This window comes from Punica granatum, chromosome 1 (genome assembly GCF_007655135.1).
Source record: "Punica granatum isolate Tunisia-2019 chromosome 1, ASM765513v2, whole genome shotgun sequence".
Classification (NCBI taxonomy): domain Eukaryota; kingdom Viridiplantae; phylum Streptophyta; class Magnoliopsida; order Myrtales; family Lythraceae; genus Punica; species Punica granatum.
In genome coordinates this window covers 7,997,410-8,019,789 of record NC_045127.1, presented here as the reverse complement: position 1 = coordinate 8,019,789, position 22,380 = coordinate 7,997,410, and the positions used below count along the sequence as shown (strand labels likewise).

General features: G+C 40.8%; 5 protein-coding genes and 1 long non-coding RNA gene across 6 annotated transcripts; 4 read left to right on the top strand and 2 right to left on the bottom strand.

Moving 5' to 3' along the window:
- Positions 1-3,281: 3,281 nt before the first annotated feature.
- LOC116213995 (cytochrome P450 CYP82D47-like) lies at positions 3,282-5,778 on the top strand. Its single transcript, XM_031549196.1, has 2 exons — positions 3,282-4,388; positions 5,003-5,778. The coding sequence occupies exons 1-2, from the start codon at positions 3,369-3,371 to the stop codon at positions 5,627-5,629; spliced, it is 1,647 nt and encodes a 548-aa protein (XP_031405056.1). The 5' UTR covers positions 3,282-3,368; the 3' UTR covers positions 5,630-5,778.
- Positions 5,779-5,816: 38 nt separating this feature from the next.
- Positions 5,817-7,039, bottom strand: LOC116202720 (probable calcium-binding protein CML11). Its single transcript, XM_031534333.1, has 2 exons — positions 7,012-7,039; positions 5,817-6,919 (listed from the first exon to the last, which is right to left on the bottom strand). The coding sequence occupies exons 1-2, from the start codon at positions 7,037-7,039 to the stop codon at positions 6,528-6,530; spliced, it is 420 nt and encodes a 139-aa protein (XP_031390193.1). The 3' UTR covers positions 5,817-6,527.
- A 431-nt stretch (positions 7,040-7,470) lies between these two features.
- On the bottom strand, positions 7,471-10,473 carry LOC116213999. The gene is made up of 3 exons (XR_004158216.1): positions 10,147-10,473; positions 8,850-8,932; positions 7,471-8,527 (listed from the first exon to the last, which is right to left on the bottom strand). It is a non-coding gene; the product is annotated as an uncharacterized LOC116213999 (long non-coding RNA).
- Positions 10,474-10,865: 392 nt separating this feature from the next.
- On the top strand, positions 10,866-11,512 carry LOC116202713 (xanthotoxin 5-hydroxylase CYP82C4-like). The gene is made up of 2 exons (XM_031534323.1): positions 10,866-11,083; positions 11,173-11,512. The coding sequence occupies exons 1-2, from the start codon at positions 10,866-10,868 to the stop codon at positions 11,510-11,512; spliced, it is 558 nt and encodes a 185-aa protein (XP_031390183.1).
- A 1,290-nt stretch (positions 11,513-12,802) lies between these two features.
- Positions 12,803-15,063, top strand: LOC116194332 (cytochrome P450 CYP82D47-like). Its single transcript, XM_031523124.1, has 2 exons — positions 12,803-13,863; positions 13,991-15,063. The coding sequence occupies exons 1-2, from the start codon at positions 12,859-12,861 to the stop codon at positions 14,615-14,617; spliced, it is 1,632 nt and encodes a 543-aa protein (XP_031378984.1). The 5' UTR covers positions 12,803-12,858; the 3' UTR covers positions 14,618-15,063.
- Positions 15,064-18,560: 3,497 nt separating this feature from the next.
- LOC116202703 (cytochrome P450 82A1-like) lies at positions 18,561-20,065 on the top strand. Its single transcript, XM_031534310.1, has 5 exons — positions 18,561-18,860; positions 18,976-19,106; positions 19,174-19,363; positions 19,489-19,590; positions 19,982-20,065. Exons 1-5 carry the CDS (start codon positions 18,561-18,563, stop codon positions 20,063-20,065), a joined length of 807 nt encoding a protein of 268 aa, XP_031390170.1.
- The last annotated feature ends 2,315 nt before the right edge of the window (positions 20,066-22,380 follow it).

The following is a 22,380-nucleotide window of genomic DNA, read 5'->3' as shown; positions in this document are numbered from 1 at the left end:
TTATAATCAACGCATGCAAAGAGAATGACTTCTTGCGACCCATTATGTGCTCGATGATGTTTGCCTGGTTGCATGAGGTGCAAGCAATTGCTAGTGAGATTTTCAGTGAAACAGGGCTATATAAGTATGCAGAACCCATCTTGTATCATTGTTGACAAAACCTATTCTCTGCTCCGACTATGTGCGTCTTCAGTCTTGATAGGGTATTCCTATGCATCCATCTTCTTCGACAGTTTTCTACCCAAAGTCTTTGAGCTGTCACTAGACCCGTACCAACAAGTAGCAGAAAGTTCGATATAATGACCCTGATGACAAGCTTTCCTGCTTAACCTTAGCCCTTCGACAATTTACAGATCAAGTCGGTCTCCAAAACATTGTATCCAAGCTCTGATCTCATTCTGTTTCAATAAGCGCAATCTTCAGGACTTCAGGCACCACACCAGCTATCTAGGAATCGTCCTTCGGAATTGAAAAACACGAAGGCAACTTGGCTGATTTATTAGCATTACTGGGCTCAAAATTGGATTGGTACATGTCCTATGTACTAGGCTACAAACCAATATGAGGCAGAACTCACCCCTATTCTGCCCCGACGAGGTCCAGCAGAATATCCCAGAAAATTAATTCCTAGCAACGCTTTCCCATGTTAACTAAGTGATGCCTCTGTCCTTAAAATGCTTGATCAGGATGCAGATCCATGAGGAACTTTGAGCTGAAAAACTATTGCAAATTTTCTCATCAGAGGATTGTGTGTAATGTGAATCGGTTTACCATCATCCAAGTAACTAAATATTGGTCCGTCATTTTGACGCACGGACTTCACCATTAGTTAACATAATTTCATAGAACCGAAAATATAATGTCGACGGATAGGACTATCAGTTAGCTGTTATTGATAGAGCCAAGGCCCACTCAGATCAAGGAAACCGTGGCTGTGTGGCAGAACAACGGCGGCCGGAGGCGATGGAGTGAATGAGAAATAGAGAAATGGTAGAGGGAGAGAGAGAAAAGAGGGAGGCATCCAGGTCGGTCCGCCGCCTCTGTCATCACGGCGCCTGTCCTATCCCCTGGTCACAATGGGCACTGGGTGATACCGAGCTTCGGGTCTTCTTTGGACCCGAGCCTTGTATTAGTTCTCCGAGTCGCAGCCAAGTATTTCGAGCCCATCTTGTCATTAAGCCCGGTCTGATTGGGCCCGGTCAATATCAGTTATGTCAGGAATGGTTTAGTTAAAAATCTTCTTGTTTTCTTTCTGGCAACATCCAATTTTGTCCCTCACACGTTGGGGGCCCCACGATCGGAACATTGCAATCAAAAAGTACCGGTAATGGTAACGGTAAAGCACATGAATTATTTTCAAGTGGACCCCACCGCGGGAGTGGCTGTGCTGACGGTCCTTGACAATTTCATCCGAGTACATATATAAAAATAGATATAGCGAGAGGGAGCATTAAAAGTTAAATATATATATATATATAATTTTTTAAAATTATAAAGGAGAGAACGAAATAATCTTCTGTTGGCTGACTTGATGGGTGTCTCTTATGAAAAAATTTTGATTGAGTTCGGATGAGTAACAATGAGCCATTGTGAGATCAATTTTTCAATTTTGAATATTCTGATGAGATATTATACAATCAAATGGTTGAATAATACTTACCGAGTAGTTACTCGCCTCTAATACCCAGGATATTTGTACAGACTCCAATCCTTTGGCTGGATCGAACATCGCTTTTTTTTTTTGGTGGAATCGCTGTCGAAACCCGAAGAATTAAAATTAAATTACACAAGATCAGGCCATATAGAACCCCGAAGATATCATCGGATCGAACATTACTTATTTTTTAATAAAGTAGCCTTTTACCACAAAAAAAGAAAAAGAAGAAAATATAAGGAAATAAATTTTTTCGATTATAAGAAAGTAAATGAATTTAATAAAATAAAATAAAATTTTTAATGACTAATTAAAGAATACTGATAATTTTATCATGAAAATTAAACTTCTAATCTTTTAGTAGAAAAATGATCCACCTACAATCCTTTTCTCACGTTGCCAAAAAAAAAAAATCTTTTACAACCCTCTTGCTGTATCCTGCCGACAAAATAGGAACCAACACGTTGAAAAGATGGCCCTTCTCCTCCACTATCCATTGTCAGATTTGAGCGACATCCCTTAGCCGAAGAAGATTAGGAGTTTGTTTGGATTTAGAGTTGAGTTGAGTTGAGTTTTAGTTTTAATTCGTTTGTAATGATTGTATTGTTGAATTATGAGAAAAGATGTGAAGAAGTAATAAATAGTTGAGAAAAAATAATGATTAAGTAATTATTGTGTTGTTGAATTATGAAAAAGTAATAAATAGTTGAAAAAATTTAATATTAAAAATTAAATTGAATGATTAAAAAATTTAAAAAATAAAAATAAGTAATGATTGCATTGTTGAATTGAAGATAAGTGGAGTTGAATTAAGTTGAGTTGAAATTTTTTTTAAAAATAAACACACCCCTAGGTCTCATCATTCATGGATGTTGCGACTGTTATGCCTTAAATTAATATATCTCTAACCTTTCTGAACAATATGGTCGAGATTCACGTGAACATTATCTTGAAATATTTAGCGGATGGACAAATCAAAGAGAAGGACACCCCATAATAAGTGACGTTACACAAGTATAACAAATCGACTACAGTACTTTTCTCCCTTATGACTATGCTAGCCACCTTTTATACTTTCCTGCGTGCAAGTTAAAACAATCGCTAGTTCCAAGCTAAATTGTTGGCATACGTTTCTTAACTTGGATCCCGAAAACAACCGCAAAGAAATTATCGATTTCGGATACATTTTCCCCCTCTACTGATGAGAAACAAAATTTAATGGTCTGTTTGGTTTTAAAAAGTAAATATTTTTCGCTTCACTTTACTTTTTTTTTCAATTTAATAATACAATCATTATTTTTTTTTCAATTTTTTTATGTTAACTACCAATTAATTTAATTTCTTAATACTAAATTCTCTCAATTATTTATTACTATTTATTACTTTTTTTTACAATTTAACAATACAATCATTATTTTTTTATTTTCTTCCTCAACCCCATTATTACAGTCCTACTTAAATAAATATAGAAATACTTTTTTACCAATACACTTATTAGTTTTTTACCTATTTCAATGAGAATGGTGTTAAAGAGTGTTATACAAAGATTATATCATCCCGTGTGAGACATTGATATATATATATATATATAGTCAACTAAGTTCTTCTAGGCCGCCCTCCATATATATATAGCTATAGATTTCATCCTCTTTACAATCTGTGTTTTCTCTTGCTAAATTTTAATAGCTAATTAATCAACTAAAAAGAGTCATTCATGGAGGAGTTAGCTGATCATCTCTCTCTGTCAGCACCCACCATTCTCATCACCATCTTTGCCTTGTTTATGTCAATCCTTTACATAACAAGCCTTATCACTAGGAAAGGTGAGTCTACCAAGACGCAATCAGCTGGTGACGTCACGAAAATGATGGCCCCTGATGCGGGCGGCTCATGGCCCTTATTTGGCCATCTCCACCTCTTGGGCGGTCCCTGCCCTACCCACTTGGTCCTGGCTCAGATGGCCGACAAGTGCGGCCCAATTTTCACCATCAGGTTGGGCCTTCGAAGAGCAGTGGTGGTTAACAGTTGGGAACTTGCCAAGGAGTGCCTCACCAGCAACGACCGGGCACTTGCCACTCGGCCCAAGACTCTGAGCTCGGAGATATTGACCTATAACTATGCGATGGTGGCTTTCAGCCCATACAGCCCATATTGGCGCCGTGTGCGAAAGATTTCGACCCTAGAGCTGCTTTCCACCCATCGGATCAGCCTCCTCAGGCAAGTCCGCGAGTCTGAGGTTCTCGCCTTGGTGAGGGACATATATCAGGAATATCGAAGAAAGAACGCCAGTAGCATCAGTGATTCGAGAGCTGAACCAGCATCATTATTGCACGTGGACATGGAAAGGTGGTTCAGGGACATCAGTATGAACTTAATGTTCAGGATGATTGTGGGGAAGCGGTTCCATGATGATGCCGAAGGCGACGAGGAGGGGAGGAAGGCCTTGGGGGACTGGATGGAGCTCATGGGGAGATTTGTGGTGTCCGATGGGCTCCCGTTCCTAAGGTGGCTTGACTTGGGCGGCCATGAGAAGGCCATGAAAAAGACTGCCAAGAAGCTCGACCTGATGGCACAACGGTGGTTGGACGAGCACAAGGCTAGGAGGAACTTGGATGGGGAGGCTGGTGCCGTGAAGAGTGAGAAAGACTTCATGGATGTCTTGCTATCTATTCTTGACGGTAATGCAGAGATCGGCAGCTACGATTCCGATACCATCAACAAAGCTATGTGCTTGGTAAGACATTTTGTGTTGTGATATGTTGTGCTCTAATTTCTAAATATGTTTAGATTTTAGTTTCAAGAAAGTGATGATTTTTGTCAAGGGATGCGTCGTGATCAAACTGTCCTCCAAGAAATTCTTGAGATTTAAAATAATCTATATAAGTACATACATACATAAATATATATGTATATCCTAATTTTAGACTTAGATTTCCATGCACTGATGCACATGCATGGAACTCTTATTACAAAACAACTGTAGAAATGTTCGTTTTGGATATATAGGAGACAATTGATGCACATGCACATGCATGTGACTTGGATGTTGCGACATCACAACATGTATGGTTGAGAATCAAAAAAATTACGCAAACGTGCTGATTGAGAGCATGAGCATAAACATACGAATTTGGCACGAGAGGAAGATTATCTTATCTTATCTAATAGTTAAAGTTGTTGTTTATGAAAATGATTTGACATAATAAGTAAGATTATATTATCTAAATAAAGTTTGTCATCTTGGAAAAACATAGTGCATATGTGTCTTTGTTCTTGGTAAAACATAAACGATAAGGTCATCTACCGCGACATTTTTCCTGATCACAATCATTTAAATGTTTCATGCAGACAATGATTTTAGCCGGCATAGATACTACGACAGTGACTATGACATGGGCCACTTCTTTACTGCTGAACAACAAGGAAGCCCTAAAGAAGGTCCAGCAAGAACTCGACACCCAAATCGGGAGGGATAGGCAAGTGAACGAATTGGACCTCAAGAACTTACCTTACCTCCAATCTGTCATCAAGGAAACCTTAAGGCTCTACCCTCCAGGCCCCTTATCCATCCCCCATGAGGCCATCGAGGACTGCAACATCTCAGGCTATTTTGTTGCCAAGGGCACCCAACTTATACTGAACCTATATAAGATACAACGTGACCCACATGTGTGGCCTGACCCATCCGAGTTCCGGCCGGAGAGGTTCCTGACCACCCACAAGGATGTCGAAGTTAGGGGACAAAATTTCGAGTTCATACCTTTCGGGAGCGGGAGGAGGATGTGCCCTGGAATCTCACTTGGCCTCCAAGTTATTGGCCTCCCGCTCGCTTCTTTCCTTCATGCTTTCATTGTTCAGACGCCGGGGGGCGAGGCAGTTGACATGCAGGAAGCTATGGGGCTGACCAATCTCAAGGCCACCCCTCTTGAAGTTCTCGCCACTCCTCGGGTTCCCGAATGCGTGTATTGCAAGTAGTTGCGCCATGTCGAAGGACTTTCAAGCAAATAAATTGCTTTATCTTATGATCATCTCGACCTTGGCCCGAACAAAAGTGACTAAACTTCTTGTAACTTGTTATGTGTGCTTGAATAACGTTCCTGCTTGCTTGAGTTTTACAGTCAAAATAGGAGAAGATCTATAGTGCAATCAGTTGCACTATACATTTAAAGTAAATTTGTTCAGTTGGTAATAAATTACTTAAGTTTTTAATAAATTGCTAACAAAGAAAGTAAAGTACACAAATTCAAAATAAATTACATAAATCCCGAAATAATTTATACAAATTTCAAAGAAGTTTAATAAATATTTAGTTAAATACTTAATTTTTATTTATATTTTTTAGTAATTTATTGGTGCAATTATTTTTGTGGATTCTACCCTAAAATCTCCCCAATTAATTGCTTTTCCTGAATATTGGCAGAATCGAAACGTGGGGTCTCTTTTTTCTGTCATCTTTGTCTCTCTATATGTAGGATCCATCCTATCATTATCAAGAGAAAATTATGCTGCGTTTGGTTGGAGAGTTGGATTTTGATTTCAATTGGTTGATTTTGATTTTAATTGGGTTGGAATGATTGTGGTGTTGAATTATGAGAAAAAGTGTTAAAAAGTAATAAATAGTTAAAAAAATTTAATATTAAAAATTGAGTTGAGTATAATGGAATTGTATGTAGGTTTATGTATGGGGCCTGCATTTTTTACTTTGAAAAGGTGATTTTTGTTGTGTAATGAGTAGAGTTAAAGTTAGAGTTAAAATCTTAAAATCAAACCCTGAAAACAAACGTGGCTCCGTTTGGATTGACAGTGTGATTTTATTTTAACTCAACTCTAAATTTTTTAAAATTTCAAAATGACCCTCACTTTTTAAAATTTCTCAATTTTGCCCCATCATTTCTCTCCCCTCCAGAACACTATTCATCGTCTCGCCCCCCCCCCCCCCAGCCACACTGTTCATAGTCCATTCCCGATCCCAATCGAACAGATTGAAGATCCACCTCAATTGCTCCTCCGAGTAGGGAGACTTGTAGGGGCTGGGGAGGACCAAGGGTGCCACGAGGGCCACAAACTCGGAGAACTCCACGAGGTCGTTGTTGGTGTCGACCCTTTGGGTGAGTGCCTCGAGCTGCTCGGGGCTGGGCTTGAGCCCGACCGACCGAAGGAGCGAGCCGAGCTCGAGCTGGGTGAGGCTGCCGTCTCCGTTCTTGTCGAAGGAGCGGAAGATCTCGCGGAGCTCCGCGATCTGGTCCTCGTCCAACTTCACCGATTCTCAATTGCTGGATCTGGTCCTCCGCGACCGGAAAGTGAGATAGACAAAGACAGAAGAATACTACCTCGAATGATCAACCTCGGGGCTCAACTGCTGGAATCTTGGAATAGGACCGCCATGGGAGGTCTCTTCTCCTCCGTTCAGAGCAAAAGATCTCGAGGGAGGAAGGACATAGGAAGAGCAGGAGAGAGAGAGAGTTGAGTGTGGAGAGAGAGAAAGCTTGGGGCATTTTTTAAAAAATAAAAAATTTATGGGTTATTTTTTAGTTTTTAAAAATTTAAAATCAAACGAAATCATAATTTAACTCTGAAACCAAATGCCCTCTTAAGGTCCCAAGTGCAAATCATTGTTGGATTTCATGACTGGGTTATTTCCTCTGGTCTGAAATCTAATTCCAGAGAACAAATTTGGTCTCATTATAAGACTCGTTCCAGTGAAAAAGCACCGAGTGTCCATCATTAGAACCTAACCTGAGCACAAGAGTCATCACCTTATAATGGCATGAAATATGTTAGAGATTGGATCGGCATGTCACTATCCAAAATTTCGGCAGAATTTTTCCAATATTTTCTCAATATCCCTTATCCCATAACTATTCATATACAACATGCTTTTCATAACTCCCAAAATTATATAACTAACTAACAAACTCTCACATATATATTTATATAAATATAATTTCAGCAAATCTACATCAATAAATCAACTAGGCAAAAGTTTCAAGTCATAACATTTTCAAATACATTCTATACAAAAAGAATACCTACCAAATAACTAAACTCCCTACCTAGTTCTCTGACCTGATCCCCGATATCAAAAATGGTTCTCCCGCGCAACTAGAAGCTTATATGGAAAAACTATATGTAGGGTGTAAGCTGCATCTCAATGAGCACAAAATTTCAGAGTGAAATGAATTTAATATTAAGTAATAAATATATTTTAAACGACCAAGAGTTTATATATAGATACTATTAGCATATCCAAATTTGTCATTTAATTCACCAACACAGCATGTTGTACAATACATACAAAGAATTACAAAATTCATTATAAACCAATCAATTATCTTTATAACTATATAATAGTATTAGAATTAACCATTAACTTAGCATTGCCTAACAGTCACACCCTGACTAAATCAAGTATCAGCAAAGAACACGATTTTCACATAACTACTTCAGACAATCTCAACAATCATCACATCTCCATAAATCAAACAGAACAAACAATATACAACAAAACCAATCAATATAGCCATATGATCACATTCCCTTACGATAATTTAAGATGGCACCGTGACCCCGACATTTCACCCCAACCCTTTTTTTCTATTCCACCGGGTCCAGCGGCCATTCAGGCTCCATTTTCTATTTCGCCAGGTCTAGCGGCTATTTGGGCCCCACTTTCTATGTGCCCCACTTGCTATTCCGCCAGGTCTAACGGCCATTTATGCTCCACTTTCTATTCCGCCGGGTCCAGCGACTATTTGTGCCCCACTTTCTATTCCGTCGGGTTCAACGGTCATTTGTGCCCCACTTGCTATTCTGCCAGGTCCAGCGGCCATTTGTGCCCCACTTTCTATTCCGCCGATTCCAGCGGTCCCATGGCTATAATCAAGCAATATCAATATACACAAGCACAATCTAAATCACATTACAATGATATCACATTATCATCACTTATAACATACACAATCAACATACACAATCACACCGCATATCTCAAGTCAAAATGAAACATAAAAGGGCAATACCTCTCAAATTATTTCACACCACATAGCAAGACCGATCATTTAATCTAACTATCACAATATTCTTCTTCAATAATTTATATAACTATAATACATCATTTTACAAGGGAATAGAGTACTCACATAACATATATATATATATATATATATATTATTTCACAATGGAATGAAGTACTCACCGAATACCCAAAAATATTTCTCCAAACTTGATATCGTTGGCGCACAATCGATGTCCTCAACTCTTATCAATCATGAGTATAGCCTGAAAAATAAGTTATGCCTAACAATCATTTTCTCCACTAATTCTCATACTAAATTGTCCCGCAATGGCCTTGGAGGATCAACAAAACTAAGATATAAACACAACAATAGCACTAGTAATCCAACACTCCATATAAGACAACAACAAAATTCTTATTATTAGATTCTTATTCTAGGTAATTTATGAAGATTACTTATCCGTCATAACGTGTGTATATATTGAGGTAACAATTCAACTCACTAAATCAGCCCACATATCTTAAATATCCAAAGAAAATAGTCTCATGATATTTAAAAATAACTATTAAAACCAAACTATTTCAGATAATGGCACTTAGATCAACCAAAAGAATTAATTATAGGTTTCCTACTGGACATCTTTCTTTTTTATTATCACTAATGAGACAAGTTCCTATAAATTCCCATACGTGAATACTAATAAGGTTATAAGCACGAGAATAGTGTAAATAATCGTATTCCTTTACCAATAATTCGTTCATAATAATAAAGTACTGAACAATATTCTTTTGGCCTCAACAAGAAATAAATTACCAGTTCACTCTAATAGCTAACTATTTAATTCTCCTAAGTTTTTCTAATGAAATTACAAAAACTTCTGTTTTGAATTCCACTTTTAATTTCACCAATTTAGCAATTCAATTATACTACGCTCTTCAATTCACCAAGGAAAAGACATAATTGCATAAAATAGTGTCTCAAAACTCTAAGCTCAATAATCTGTACCCAAAACATCAATAATCTAAATGGGTCTATAAGCTTTACCCTCCATTCTCTATCAATCCAATTAACCCAACTTCCAACTTCACTAGAATAATAATTTAATAAATGAGGCTTAAACTAACAACAAATAAAGTAACACCATTCAAAAGAAACGAAAACCATAGATCAGTTACTAGGAGGGCAGTTTCATGATCTAATTGAAAATAAAACTAATATCAATATCTCTAAGCAAATGATAACTTCCTCGATTACTTCATGAACCCAACTCGAGATTTTAACTCAATAGAATATCTACAAAACACTCAAGCTATAGCAGCAAAGGAAAAATCAAATATCTCCACGAGGCTCAAGAGCATCAGCACTTTCACCTCAAATAAACATCAATCCCCAACTCGAAAGACCCATTCCACCAATTTCACATCAAGAATAACATAATCCATGAAAGAACTTATATAAGCAAAATCTGCAACATACCTAAGATAGTCCAAAAACTAGTTCAATGTAAGCTAAACTTTTCCCTATTCGATGCTCTCCACTTCCATCCACCGTACCTTTGCTTGCTCTGTCCCACTCGTCACTCCCTCTTGCTCTGTTTCCCAGCTTCCTTTTCCCCCCGAGCTCTCTCTGTCCTCTGCCCTAATTGGGTCCCTTTCCTCATCTGCCTCATCTTCTTCCTCTACCGCGAGCTCTTCCGAGCTCTTCGCCTTGCTCTCTCTCTCTCTCTCTCTCCCCTCTGTTTCTTTTTCTTCAACTCCCCAGCAGAGAAAAACAGGACAAGGAAGGAAGGGAAGAAACAAATGGAAAAAAGCAAAGAAGAAAAGAAAGAAACAAATATGGCGGTGGAAAGTGAGGGTAGATTGTGGGCCACGTGGAGCCCATGCCTTCAGTTTTTTTTTAAAATTCCGCCAGCAACGTGTATGACATACATATAAATATATATAAGCATGTAAGTATATTTATAAGTGTTCTATTTGAAATTGAAATGCCGGGTCTCACACGGCAGTTATGATTCTGATACTATGAATAAAGCTACATGCATAGTAAAAAATAATGCGCATATATATCATTTTCTTGGCGAAACATAAACGATGTGAAGAGCAATCACAACATTCTCTCGTGTTTATGTCTGTGCGACATATACATATTTGCTGTAGGCAATGATTTTAGTTGGCTCAGACACTACAACAATAACCATGACATGGGCCCTCTCTTTATTGCTCAATAACAAGGAAGCCTCAAGAAGGTCCAGCAAAAACTCAGACACCCAGATCGGGAAGGACAGGCAAGTGAATCAATCGGACCTCAACAACCTACCTTACCTGCATACTGTCATCAAGGAAACCTTAAGGCTCTACCCTGCCGCACCCCTATCCCTCCCTCATGAGGCCATGGAGGATTGTAATGTCTCGAGGTACTCCATCTCGAAGGGAGCTTAACTTATACTGAATCTATATAAGATACAGCATGACCCACGTGTTTGGCCAACTTGTGCCCTGAGAGGTTCCTGACCACCCACAAGGACATCGATGTTAGGGGACAAAACTTCGAGCTTATACCTATTGGGAGCGGGAGGAGGATGTGCGCTAGAAGCTCACTAGCCTTCCAAGTGGTAGGCCTTGCCCTCACTTCTTTTCTTCATGCTTTCGATGTTCAGACGTCAGGGGATGGGGTAGTTGACATGGAGGAAGCTGTGGGACTAATCAATCTCAAGGCCACCCCTCTCGAAGTTCTCCCCACTCCTCGTGTTCCGGGACATGTGTATAATGAGTGCGGCATCACAAATCATCGTGTGACTTGTCTGCCCAAGACTTTTGGGCAGACGAATCATTCTATCTCGTGAAATTCCAAACCAATCCCAAGCTACTGTGGTTGTTTCATGTTGGATATCAATGATAACCACTGATTGTCCGCTGTGCTTGATGTATTCATAATCAACGTATGCAAAGAGACTGATGGTCGTGATGATTGATCTTCTTGCGACTCGTTATGGGCTCGATAATGTTTGCTTGGTTGCATGAGGTGCAAGCCATTGCTATTGAGAGTTTCAGTGAAACGGGGCTATATATTAATGTAGAACCCATCTTGTATCATTGCTGGCAAAACCTATTCTCTGCTCTGGAATGGATGACAAATAGAGAATTTTCTAGAAAAGGGAAGTTGTTAGGAGGTGGGAATTGTTAATTTTAGTTGTCTCTATGTGAGGTGTAGCTATTAATAGGCTTTTTACCTGAGTAAAATGTGCTCGGCAGGGGATGAATCCAAGGTCAGTCAGCCGCCTCTGTCACAATGGGCACCGGGTGATACCGAGCCCATCTGTCCGCATCGGTTATATCAGGAATGGTTAGTTAAAAATCTTGTAGTTTTCTTTCTAGCTACATCCAATTTTGTCCCTCCCACATTGGGGGCCCCACGATCGGAACATTGTAATAAAAAAGTACTGGTAATGGTAATGGTAATGGTAATTGTAAAGGACATGAATTATTTTCAAGTGGACCCCACCGTGGGAGGGCCGTGCTGAACTACCCTTGACAATTTCATCCGAATACATATATAAAAATGCATATAGAGAGAGGGCGCATTAAAAGTTGATAAAAAATATATAAATATTTTAAAATTATAAAGAAGAACTGTAGAAATAGTACAACGAAATAATGTTCCGTGGCTGACTTGATGGGTGTCTTATGAACAAAATTTGGTTGAATCGAACAAATCCCTTGGCAGGATCGAACATTACTTTTTTTTTTTCGTAGAATTGAGGTCGAAATCCAAAGAAATAAAATTAAATTATACAAGATCGAGCAATAGAAACCCCGATGATATCACCTGATCGAACATTACTTAGTCTTTAATATAATTAGCCTTTTGTAGTTTTGTTATAAAAAAAAAGAAAGTACAACAAAGTAAATTTTTTTGATTATGAGAAAGTAAATGAACATATTATAATAAAATAAGAATCATAGTAGTTAATTAAAGATCATGAATAATTCTATCATGAAAATTAAAGTTACAACCTTCTATTTAACAAATCAGAGCGGGGGCCACCAACAATCCTTTTTACAATCCTCTTACTGTATCCACCCGACAAAATAGCAAGCAACACGTCGATAAAACGGCCCTGCTGCTCCACTATCGATTGCCTGATTTGAGTGACATCCCTTGGCTGAAGAAGAATAGGTCTCATCATTCATGGAGGTTTCAGTTCCTCTCTCTCTCTCAGCACCGACCCTTTTCATCACTTTCTTTGCCTTAATCATGTCAATCCTTTACATTATAACAAGTCTTATTACTCGGAAAGGAGACGACAGCAAGAAGCAATTAGCCGGGGGCACGAAAACGGTCCCTGATGCGGGCGGTACATGGCCCTTGCTCGGTCACCTCCACCTCTTGGGCGGTCCCCTGCCTGCCCACTTGGTCCTGGCCCAGATGGCTGACAATTACGGCCCGATCTTCACCATCAGGTTGGGCCTCCGCAGGGCTGTGGTGGTGAACACTTGGGAACTTGCCAAGGACTGCCTCACCACCAACGACCGGGTATTCGCCAATCGGCCCAAGACTGTAAGCTCAGAAGTCATGACCTACAACCATGCATTGGTCGCCTTCAGCCCATACAGCCCGTACTGGCGCCACGTGCGAAAGATTTTGACCCTCAAGTTGCTCTCCGACCAACAGATCAGGATCCTTCGGCAAGTCCGCGAGTCCGAGGTCCTCACCCCAATCAGGGACCTACATGAGGAATATCGAAAAATGACCACCAGCTACAGCAGCATTGGTGCGTCAAGGACAGGCGGAGCTTTACTTATGGACATGAAAAGGTGGTTCACGGATATAAGTGTGAACATAATATTAAGGACGATTGTCGGGAGGCGACTTAATAATCATGGTGAAGCCAATGAGGAGAGAGAGGTCTTGAGAGAGTACATGAAGCTCATAGGGAGATTTGTGGTGGCTGATGGGTTCCCATTCTTGAGGTGGCTAGACTTGGGCGGCCACGAGAAGGCCATGAAGAGGGCAGTTGAGAAGCTCGACCTGGTGGTACAACAGTGGTTGGACGAGCACAAGGCTCGAAGGAACTTGAGCGCCGGTGGGGAAAAGAGTGAGCAAGACTTCATGGATGTTCTATTAACTATCCATGAAGATGATGCCGAGATCAGCAGTTACGACTCTGATACCATCAACAAAGCTACATGCATGGTAAAACATAATGCTCATATGTTTTGTTTTCTTAGTAAAACATGAACGATGTGGCTGGCGAATATAACCTTTTCTTGTATGTGCGCGTGCGCGCGCGAGTATAACATTGCATACATATTTGCTGTAGGCAATGATTTTAGCTGGCTCAGACACTACAACAGTAACCATGACATGGGCCCTCTCTTTACTGCTCAATAACAAGGCAGCTCTAAAGAAGGTCCAGCAGGAACTCGACACCCAGATTGGGAGGGACAGGCAGGTGAACGAATCGGACCTCAACAACTTACTTTACCTCCATGCCGTCATCAAGGAAACCTTAAGACTCTACCCTGCCGCGCCCCTAGCAATCCCTCATGAGGCCATGGAGGATTGCAATGTCTTGGGTTACTTCATCCCGGAGGGAACCCAACTTATGCTGAACCTACATAAGATACAACGTGACCCGCGTGTTTGGCCCAATCCATCTGAGTTCAGGCCTGAGAGGTTCCTAACCACCCACAAGAATATCGACGTTAGGGGACAAAACTTCGAGCTCATACCTTTTGGGAGTGGGAGGAGGATGTGCGGTGGAATCTCATTGAGCTTGCAGGTGGTAGGTCTTGCCCTCGCTTCTTTTCTTCATGCTTTCGATGTTCAGACGCCAGGGGATGAAGCAGTTGACATGGAGGAAGCTGTGGGGCTGACCAATCTCAAGGCCACCCCTCTCGAAGTTCTCATCACTCCTCGGATGCCCAAACACGTGTATAATCAGTAAATGCATCATGCCCAAGACTTTTGGGAAGACAAATCATTCAGTCGCGAGAAGTTTCAAACCAATCACGAGCTATAGTGGTTGTTTCATGCTAGAGGTCAATAATAACCGTTGATCATTGTGCTTGCTGTAGTTATAATCATTGTATGTAAAGAAAATGATGGTCGTGATTGATCTTCTTGTGACCTGTCATGTGCTTGAGTAATGTTTGCCTGGTTGCACTAGGTGTAAGCAATTGCTATTGAGATTTTTAGTATTGATACAGGGCTAGCTGTTTCTGTGAGTCAATGTGCTTGAGCCAATATGTACGTTGGACCCTTCTTGTATCATTGTTGGCAAAATGAAGGTATATTTATATATGTGATATATACGTAGATCTTCTTGGAGATGTAAAACATAAGGGATATCCTGATACTGTAAGGTATATCCATGTAACCTATTATCTGCTCCGATTATGTGCATCTTCAGTCTTCATAGGGTATTCATGCATCTATCTTCTTGGACAGTTTTCTACCCGAAATATACGGGCTGTCACTAATTCTATCCCAACAAGTAGAAAAAAGTTCAATATACTGACCTTAATGACAAGCCTCCCCTCTTAATTCTAGCCCATTGACAATCTACAGATGAACTTCGGTGGCCAAGCTCTGATCTTGTTCTGTTTGGATAAGCAATCTTCAGGACTTCAGGCACCACACCAGCTATCTAGGAATTTGTTAGGAATTGAAAAACACGAAGGAAACATATAGTAATACGGGGCTGATATATTACTGGGCTCAAATTGGATTGGTACATGTGTGTATTAGACTACAAACCAATATGTGGCAGAACTCACCCCTATTCAGCACCAAAGAGGTTTACCAGAATATCCCGTAAAATTAATACAGAGCAATGCTTTCCCTAGTTAACTGAGTTGTGCCTCTCTTTAACATGCTTGATGAGGAGGCGGATCTCTGATGAACTTCGAGCTGAAAAACTTCTGAAAATTCTCTAATCAGAGAATTATAGGTAATATGAATCAGTTCACCATCATCTGAAGGTACCCCCCTTCGCCCAGATTGTCAATTCTCCTTCAGAAGGCCCTTTAAGCTTCCAACTCCTCAGTCTTGTATCCCACATGGAACAATCCGCTGAAAGTGAGTCAGATCCGTGGTGACGTTCAGAGCCAAACCATGATAAGTTATCCAACTAGATACGCGGATCCCAATTGCTGCCAATTTCTGATCTCCTGAAGGGCAAAAGAAAAGATGGATAATATATATATATATATATATAAAAGATCAAACAAAGTATAGCTGGTATATAATGCGAGGTTATCGAAATAGGGACTCTAAAGCTGCACAAAGCCAAACTTAAACTGATGGTAATATACAACAACTGCAATTATAACCATTTCAAGACAATGTGGAAATACAATGAACTAATGGCTACAACCAAAGGGAACAGGCTAAAGCCTAAAGAAAAGATATATTTATGTTATAAGGGGAAAAGAAAGTGAGACTGGAGATAAATAGCATATATTAAGTTGTCAAGTGGCGTACCAACCCAGACACCAGTGAAACCCTCGTGCCGAGAAGCCCTGATGGAGAATGTCGAGAGAAGGGTGCGATTGACCACGTCCTCAAGGGACCTGAGGTACCAATGCAGATCCATCTTGTGATTTCGGAGATTGATAATAGGGTACATAACTAGCTACAGTGCCAGACACATGCATCAATAGTCAGAACAAGGCAGAGCAGTAGATCAACCTCTTAATACAAAAGAAGAAATATAGGGAAGCACTTCTACATAGTAGTGCTACAACATGGAGCCAATACGGGTTCCTTCATTTTGCGTCACAGGCTAATGAAGTGCAATTTATAGGGTTAATTATTATCATCCAACAGGCAAAGCTAACTTTTACGTCTAGCCATCAAGCAAAGCACATCCCGTGAAGTCGTCTCACTTTAATGCATATTTCAGCTCTAGAATCACTTGTTACTTCTCAGGGGACATCTTTCATATGGACTGGACGTATATTGAGCACAATAAAAATGAAAAAAATATCATCTTTATTAGGAGCGCATCGACCCTATCCTGATACTGGACGTCCAACGCATTCCAGAATCAAAGAAACATCGGATACCTCACCGGGCCCGTGCTATGTGACCTCTCCCACTCGTTGGGTGAGATAAACATAGCAAGGAGCAGCTTTCGGGTCGAAACGGAGCAACTCCTCTGAGTTCCCCATCCCCAGTGTGTACACGGGGTGGTGCTGCAGCGCTGTCATAGTGTCCGGGCAATCCTGGTCGTTCTCAGCCAGGGCCTTCTTCTCCCTGACTATGTCCTTCTGCCACGCCCATGCCTCCTCGTAGGTTACGAGCTCGTTGTGCAGATCGAAGCACTCACATCTGTACCAGGCAATAAATTTAGAACCAGGAAATTGACCATACTCATACTCGAGTCTTTGTCTCAAAAAAAAAAAAAAAATCTTACCAGCTTTACCATCATCATCATCATCTATATCCATGATGCCCAAATCATCATCATCATCACCATGAGCCCCATTTTTAGTACCATTACTAACACCCCTGGTGGAACAAGTGTAGGAACCTCAAAGCACATGAAGTGGGCAAAGAAAGAGCTCTGCAAAGAAACCATGAAGTTTTATGATGGAAGAAAGTATTCACAAAGACCCTAAAAAAGATAACTCAATGGTTCGAGTGTTCCGGGTGTATAGTCTCGCTCTCCTCAGTCTCTATTAAGTTCAAGCTTAAAGGTTAGATAATATACTAAATAGGAGTATAGATATACATCAATTCAACTGTACTTCATTTATATAGCTATACTATAAGACTTTCATAATTAACTAGTGCTTTTCCCTATCCCTTTCAATTTCCACTAACTCTCCAAATGGAGTACAAATGCAAATGATATGCACATGTATTTCTCAAATCGTATCAATTTAGAATATGTTGCAAATCATATCAAACGGTGGACCGATTCAATTAGCCAAGTTCAAGCAGAGGGTTCAAGGAATTCTAAGTACTTCCCTTATTCTAAAATACTAATAATCAAGAGCTTAGTCACTCAATCCATCACATAATATCACCATAATGCATGATAAATTCTCAAATCAACTTCATACATACCCTGTTCTCAATCACAACTAGTCAACTTAGCCAAAGAGCATACAAATTTATGTTAGTACGGTCCATTTCCACTAAGACATATAAATGCATTAGAAACCTACTAATTCAATCAAGAGATTTGCTCCCTTCCTCAAGACTGAATTATTAAGCTCATATGGGTGACCAAACTTGTTCCAACAACAAAATAAGACTAACTCCCAATATATCCAACTCAATTGACATAGCTAGGAGAAAACTAACCAAATTACAGCAACTAAATTTCTCAAACCTGAACTAGCTGAGATGAATGCAAGGAGAGCCATAAACTATACCAAACCTAGTGAATATGAATGTTTAAATCATAGACAACTTACACATCAAGAACTCCAAACCTAGTCTTCTTCCTCTTCTTCTTCTTCTTCTCCAATGGGTCTCCTCAACTCAACTCACTCCTCTCTCTATCTCTCTCTCTCTCTCTATTCCTCTGTTTCTTCTTCGAACATTCCAGCAGAAAACAGAACAAGAAAAGAAACAGAAGCAGTCAATGGCGGTGGGGTGTTGAGGGGAAGAATGAAGGTCACGTGGGGCCTCTTGCTACCCTTTTTTTTATGGTTTATTGCTCAGCCACAAAAAAATTATAGTATATAATTTACATGTATAAGTATATGTATGTATATGTGTATGTATGCATGTTTAAAAAATCAACCGATGTCTCACACTTGACAAGGTGGTTTTGGGACATAATTGTGAACATAATGTTCAGGACAATTGTCGGGGGGCGACTTAATGATGACGGTGATGGCAACAAGGAGGGGAGAGAGGTCTTGGGATAGTGGATGGAGCTCACAGGGAGATATGTGCTGGCTGATGGATTCCGTTTCATGAGGTGGCTCGACCTGGGTGGCCATGAGAAGGCCATGAAGAGGACTGCTAAAAACCTCGACCGGGTGGTGCAACGGTGGTTGGACGAGCACAAAGCTAGGAGGGACTTGGCTAGGGAGGAGGCTACTGGGGTAAAGGGTGAGCAAGACTTCATGGATGTTCTGCTATCTATCCTTGAAGATAATCCGGAGATCCGTAGTTACGACTCTGATACCATCAACAAAAAGCTACTTGCATGTAAGCCTTCTCGGACCGTAATATCTACTCTTTAATAGCATGGTTACTCGGAGAAACAAAACGATGTGGCTAGCAAATACCACCTTTTCTCATGTTTTTGTGTTCTCATGTTCTTGTTTTCCTACATTCTAGCCGGCAATGATTTTGGCTGGCACAGACACTATAACAATTACCATGACATGGACCCTCTCATTGCTGCTCAACCACATGGAAGCCCTGAAGAATGTCCAACAAGAACTCGACACCCAAATTGGGAGGGACAGGCAAGTGAACGAATCGGACCTCAAGAACTTACCTTACCTCCATTCCGTCATCAAGGAAACCTTACAGGCTCTACCTAGCGGGGCCCCTATCTGTCCTCCACGAGGCCATCGAGGACTGCAATATCTCGGGCTATTTTGTCCCCAAGGGCACCCAGATAATGCTGAACCTGTACAAGATACATTGTGACACGAGTGTGTGGCCTGACCTGTTCGAGTTCCAGCCTGAGAGGTTCCTGACCGCCCACAAGGATGTCAATGTTGGGGAAAATATTTTGAGTTCATACCTTCCGGGAGCGGGAGGAGGATGTGCCCTGGAATCTCAATGGCCCTACAAGTTGTTGGCCTCACGCTCGCTTCTTTCCTTCATGCTTTCAACGTTCAGATGCCAGGGGATAAGGCAGTTGACATGGAGGAAGCTATTGGGTTGACCAATATCAAGGCCACCCCTCTCGAAGTTCTAGTCACTTCTCGGGTTCCCGAACACGTATATTATTAGTTGCGCCATGTCCAGGACCTTCAGGCAGATAACTGCTTTGTCTTGTGATCGTTCTGGCCTTGGCCCGAGCTAAGGTGAGCGATCTTCTTGTAACCTGTTGTGTGCTTGAATGATGTCCTTGGTTTTTTAATTTGTACAGTCAAAATAGGAAGCAATTGCTGTTTGTGAATAAATGCAGTATTGAAACAGGGTGGTTTCTGTGTATCTTTATGTTCTTAACTGAATATATGTATGTAGGATCCATGAGTGGGACCCATCCTCTATCATTTTAGAAAAGATTAAGGTATATATACTGTGGTACATGTATCATGCATGTACGGTTGATCTTCGATAAATGAGTAGTCTCTGTCTCTATGATTTTTGAGGACGACAAGGGCAGGTGATGAAAAGGAGAAGACTGCAAGAAGGGGGAGGAGGCCATGGGAGGCTGGCATCGAGCCTTTTGATCGCTTATGGCTCCTGAGGTGGCTTAACTTGAGCAGACCTCAAGAGGGTCTCTATTGAGTTCTTTTCGCTCCTCAGTTTTTCGAGCACATTTGTCAGTTGTATGAGTTGTGCAGGAGATTTCTGTGCCCATATATGCATTGTTGTCAGAATCGTGATTCGATTCGTAGAATCGTACGATTCTACGATTCAAGGGGGGTTTCCAATTCCGATTCAACGGGATGAGTCGCAAATGGTACAATCAGTGGCGAATCGGGCACTGAATCGTGGAATCAGGTCGATTTTGCGATTCAGCGCCCAGGCCGGAGTCGGGCCAAGCCCGGGCCCACAAGCGGGCCGAAGCCCAGGCCCAAAGGTCCGGCAAGAGCTCAACGTCCAAATCGGGATGGACCGGCAAGTGAACGAATCGGACCTCAAGAATTTACCTTACCTTCATGCCGTCATCAAGGAAACATTGAGGCTCTACCCTGCAGCACCCCTAGCCGTCCACCATGAGGCCATTGAGGACTGCCATGTCTCGGGGTACTTTGTCTCGAAGGGGACCCAACTTATCCTGAACCTATATGAGATACAGCGTGACCCACGTGTGTGGCCTGACCCATCCGAGTTCAGGCGTTCCTAACCACCCACAAGGACATGGATCTTAAGGGACAAAACTTCGAGTTCATACCGTTTGGGAGCGGGAGGAGGATCTGCCCTGGTATCTCACTGGCCCTCCAAGTTGTTGGCCTCACACTCGCGTCTTTGCTTTCAGGCTTTCGATGTTCAGATGGCAGGGGATAAAGCAGTTGACCTGGAGGAAGCTATTGGGCTGACCAATCTCAAGGCCACCCCTCTCGAAGTTCTCAGCACTCCTTGGGTTCCTGAACACGTGTATTACGTGTAGACTGTGTAGTCGCACCACGTCCTGGGCTTTTGGGCAGATAATCTGCTGTCCTGTGAACATTGGCACCTTGGCCTGAGCTAAAGTGACTGATCTTCTTGTAATCTGTTATGTGCTTGAATAATGTCCTTGTTGCTTGAGTTATATAGTCAGAATAGCGTCATTTCTGAGCCAGCTAAAATGACCCTGATGACATCTCCCCGCGTTTACACTTCGACATCAAAACTCAATCAGTCATATTGAATAAGGTTGGTCAGTTTATAAGGGACTGGGACTGATATATATGATTATTATCGTCATTTCCGGTATTGAAGCGGGGTTGGATCTGTCCATCAATCATCATTGGCCGAGTTTGATGGAGAGTTTTGTGTCTGAAGGCAAAGCCAGTATGATGGAGCTCTGTTTTAAGGTCCATAAGCATATATATATATATATATATAAATTGACCCTAGTCCAGGAAGTCTCAATGGGCGATAGTTTCAACAGTCTAGCTAATGTTTCAATGGGCAAGGATGTCTCGGAGTCTTTTCATAGGAATTGGAACATTCGATGAAACAGCAAATAACATGAAGAAACGTTATGTTGTGGTCAATATTTATCCGGGAACATGTTAGATGCAGTAGACCATGATATCAGCTTGTGGCAGATCAGGTTATTGGAATATCCCGTCATATAATGTCAAGCAACATTTTCCTTGTTATCCAACGAATGGGGTCACTCGTGCACCACGGAAGGGTCCTAACCATGAATGTGCCAAGCTGTTGTCTCCCGCAAGTACACAAGTCGTGCAAGTAATAAAGGGATGAGTTGAGTATCGTTCTCACGAGGAGTTGATCTAATAAGTTTGCTAAACACTAAAATTATCACACCTCTATAATTGTCAAGCAAATTGATTTGTGAGATGTTAAGTTAAAGGAAAGCACTAACTAGCTAACACTATCTAACTCGATTATCGTGAATCAAAGACGATAAAGTCTAGGGTCTCGATTTCCCTCAATGTTGTCTTAACTTCACTTATATTCTCCTTCTCATATTCTTGAATGACCGGATGTACTGCCTCGAGATTCCAAATTCTCTCCTATGTATCTTTCAAATTGCCTAGGGGATACATCTATTTAAACAAGAATCTCTATGTGTGAAATCTGGCAATTTCGACACAAATATACCTAATCACATATGTTATACGTATTATATATATATATATATGTATATAAAATATCTATATTGCTGCTGGTTGACACCGTTGACTTTTATATATATATATATATACACATATAATTATAATGCAGGTGACTTGAAACGAGAAAAAAATGCTAATGGGCTGATATATTAGTGTGGGCTTGGAATCATTAAGCCCATAAGGCCCCAATACTTTTACCTCGAGCCCATTATTATTTCCACCGCCTCTTCCCTTTGTTTTTATCGTGTTTTGGTCTGTTTTTGGAAGAAGG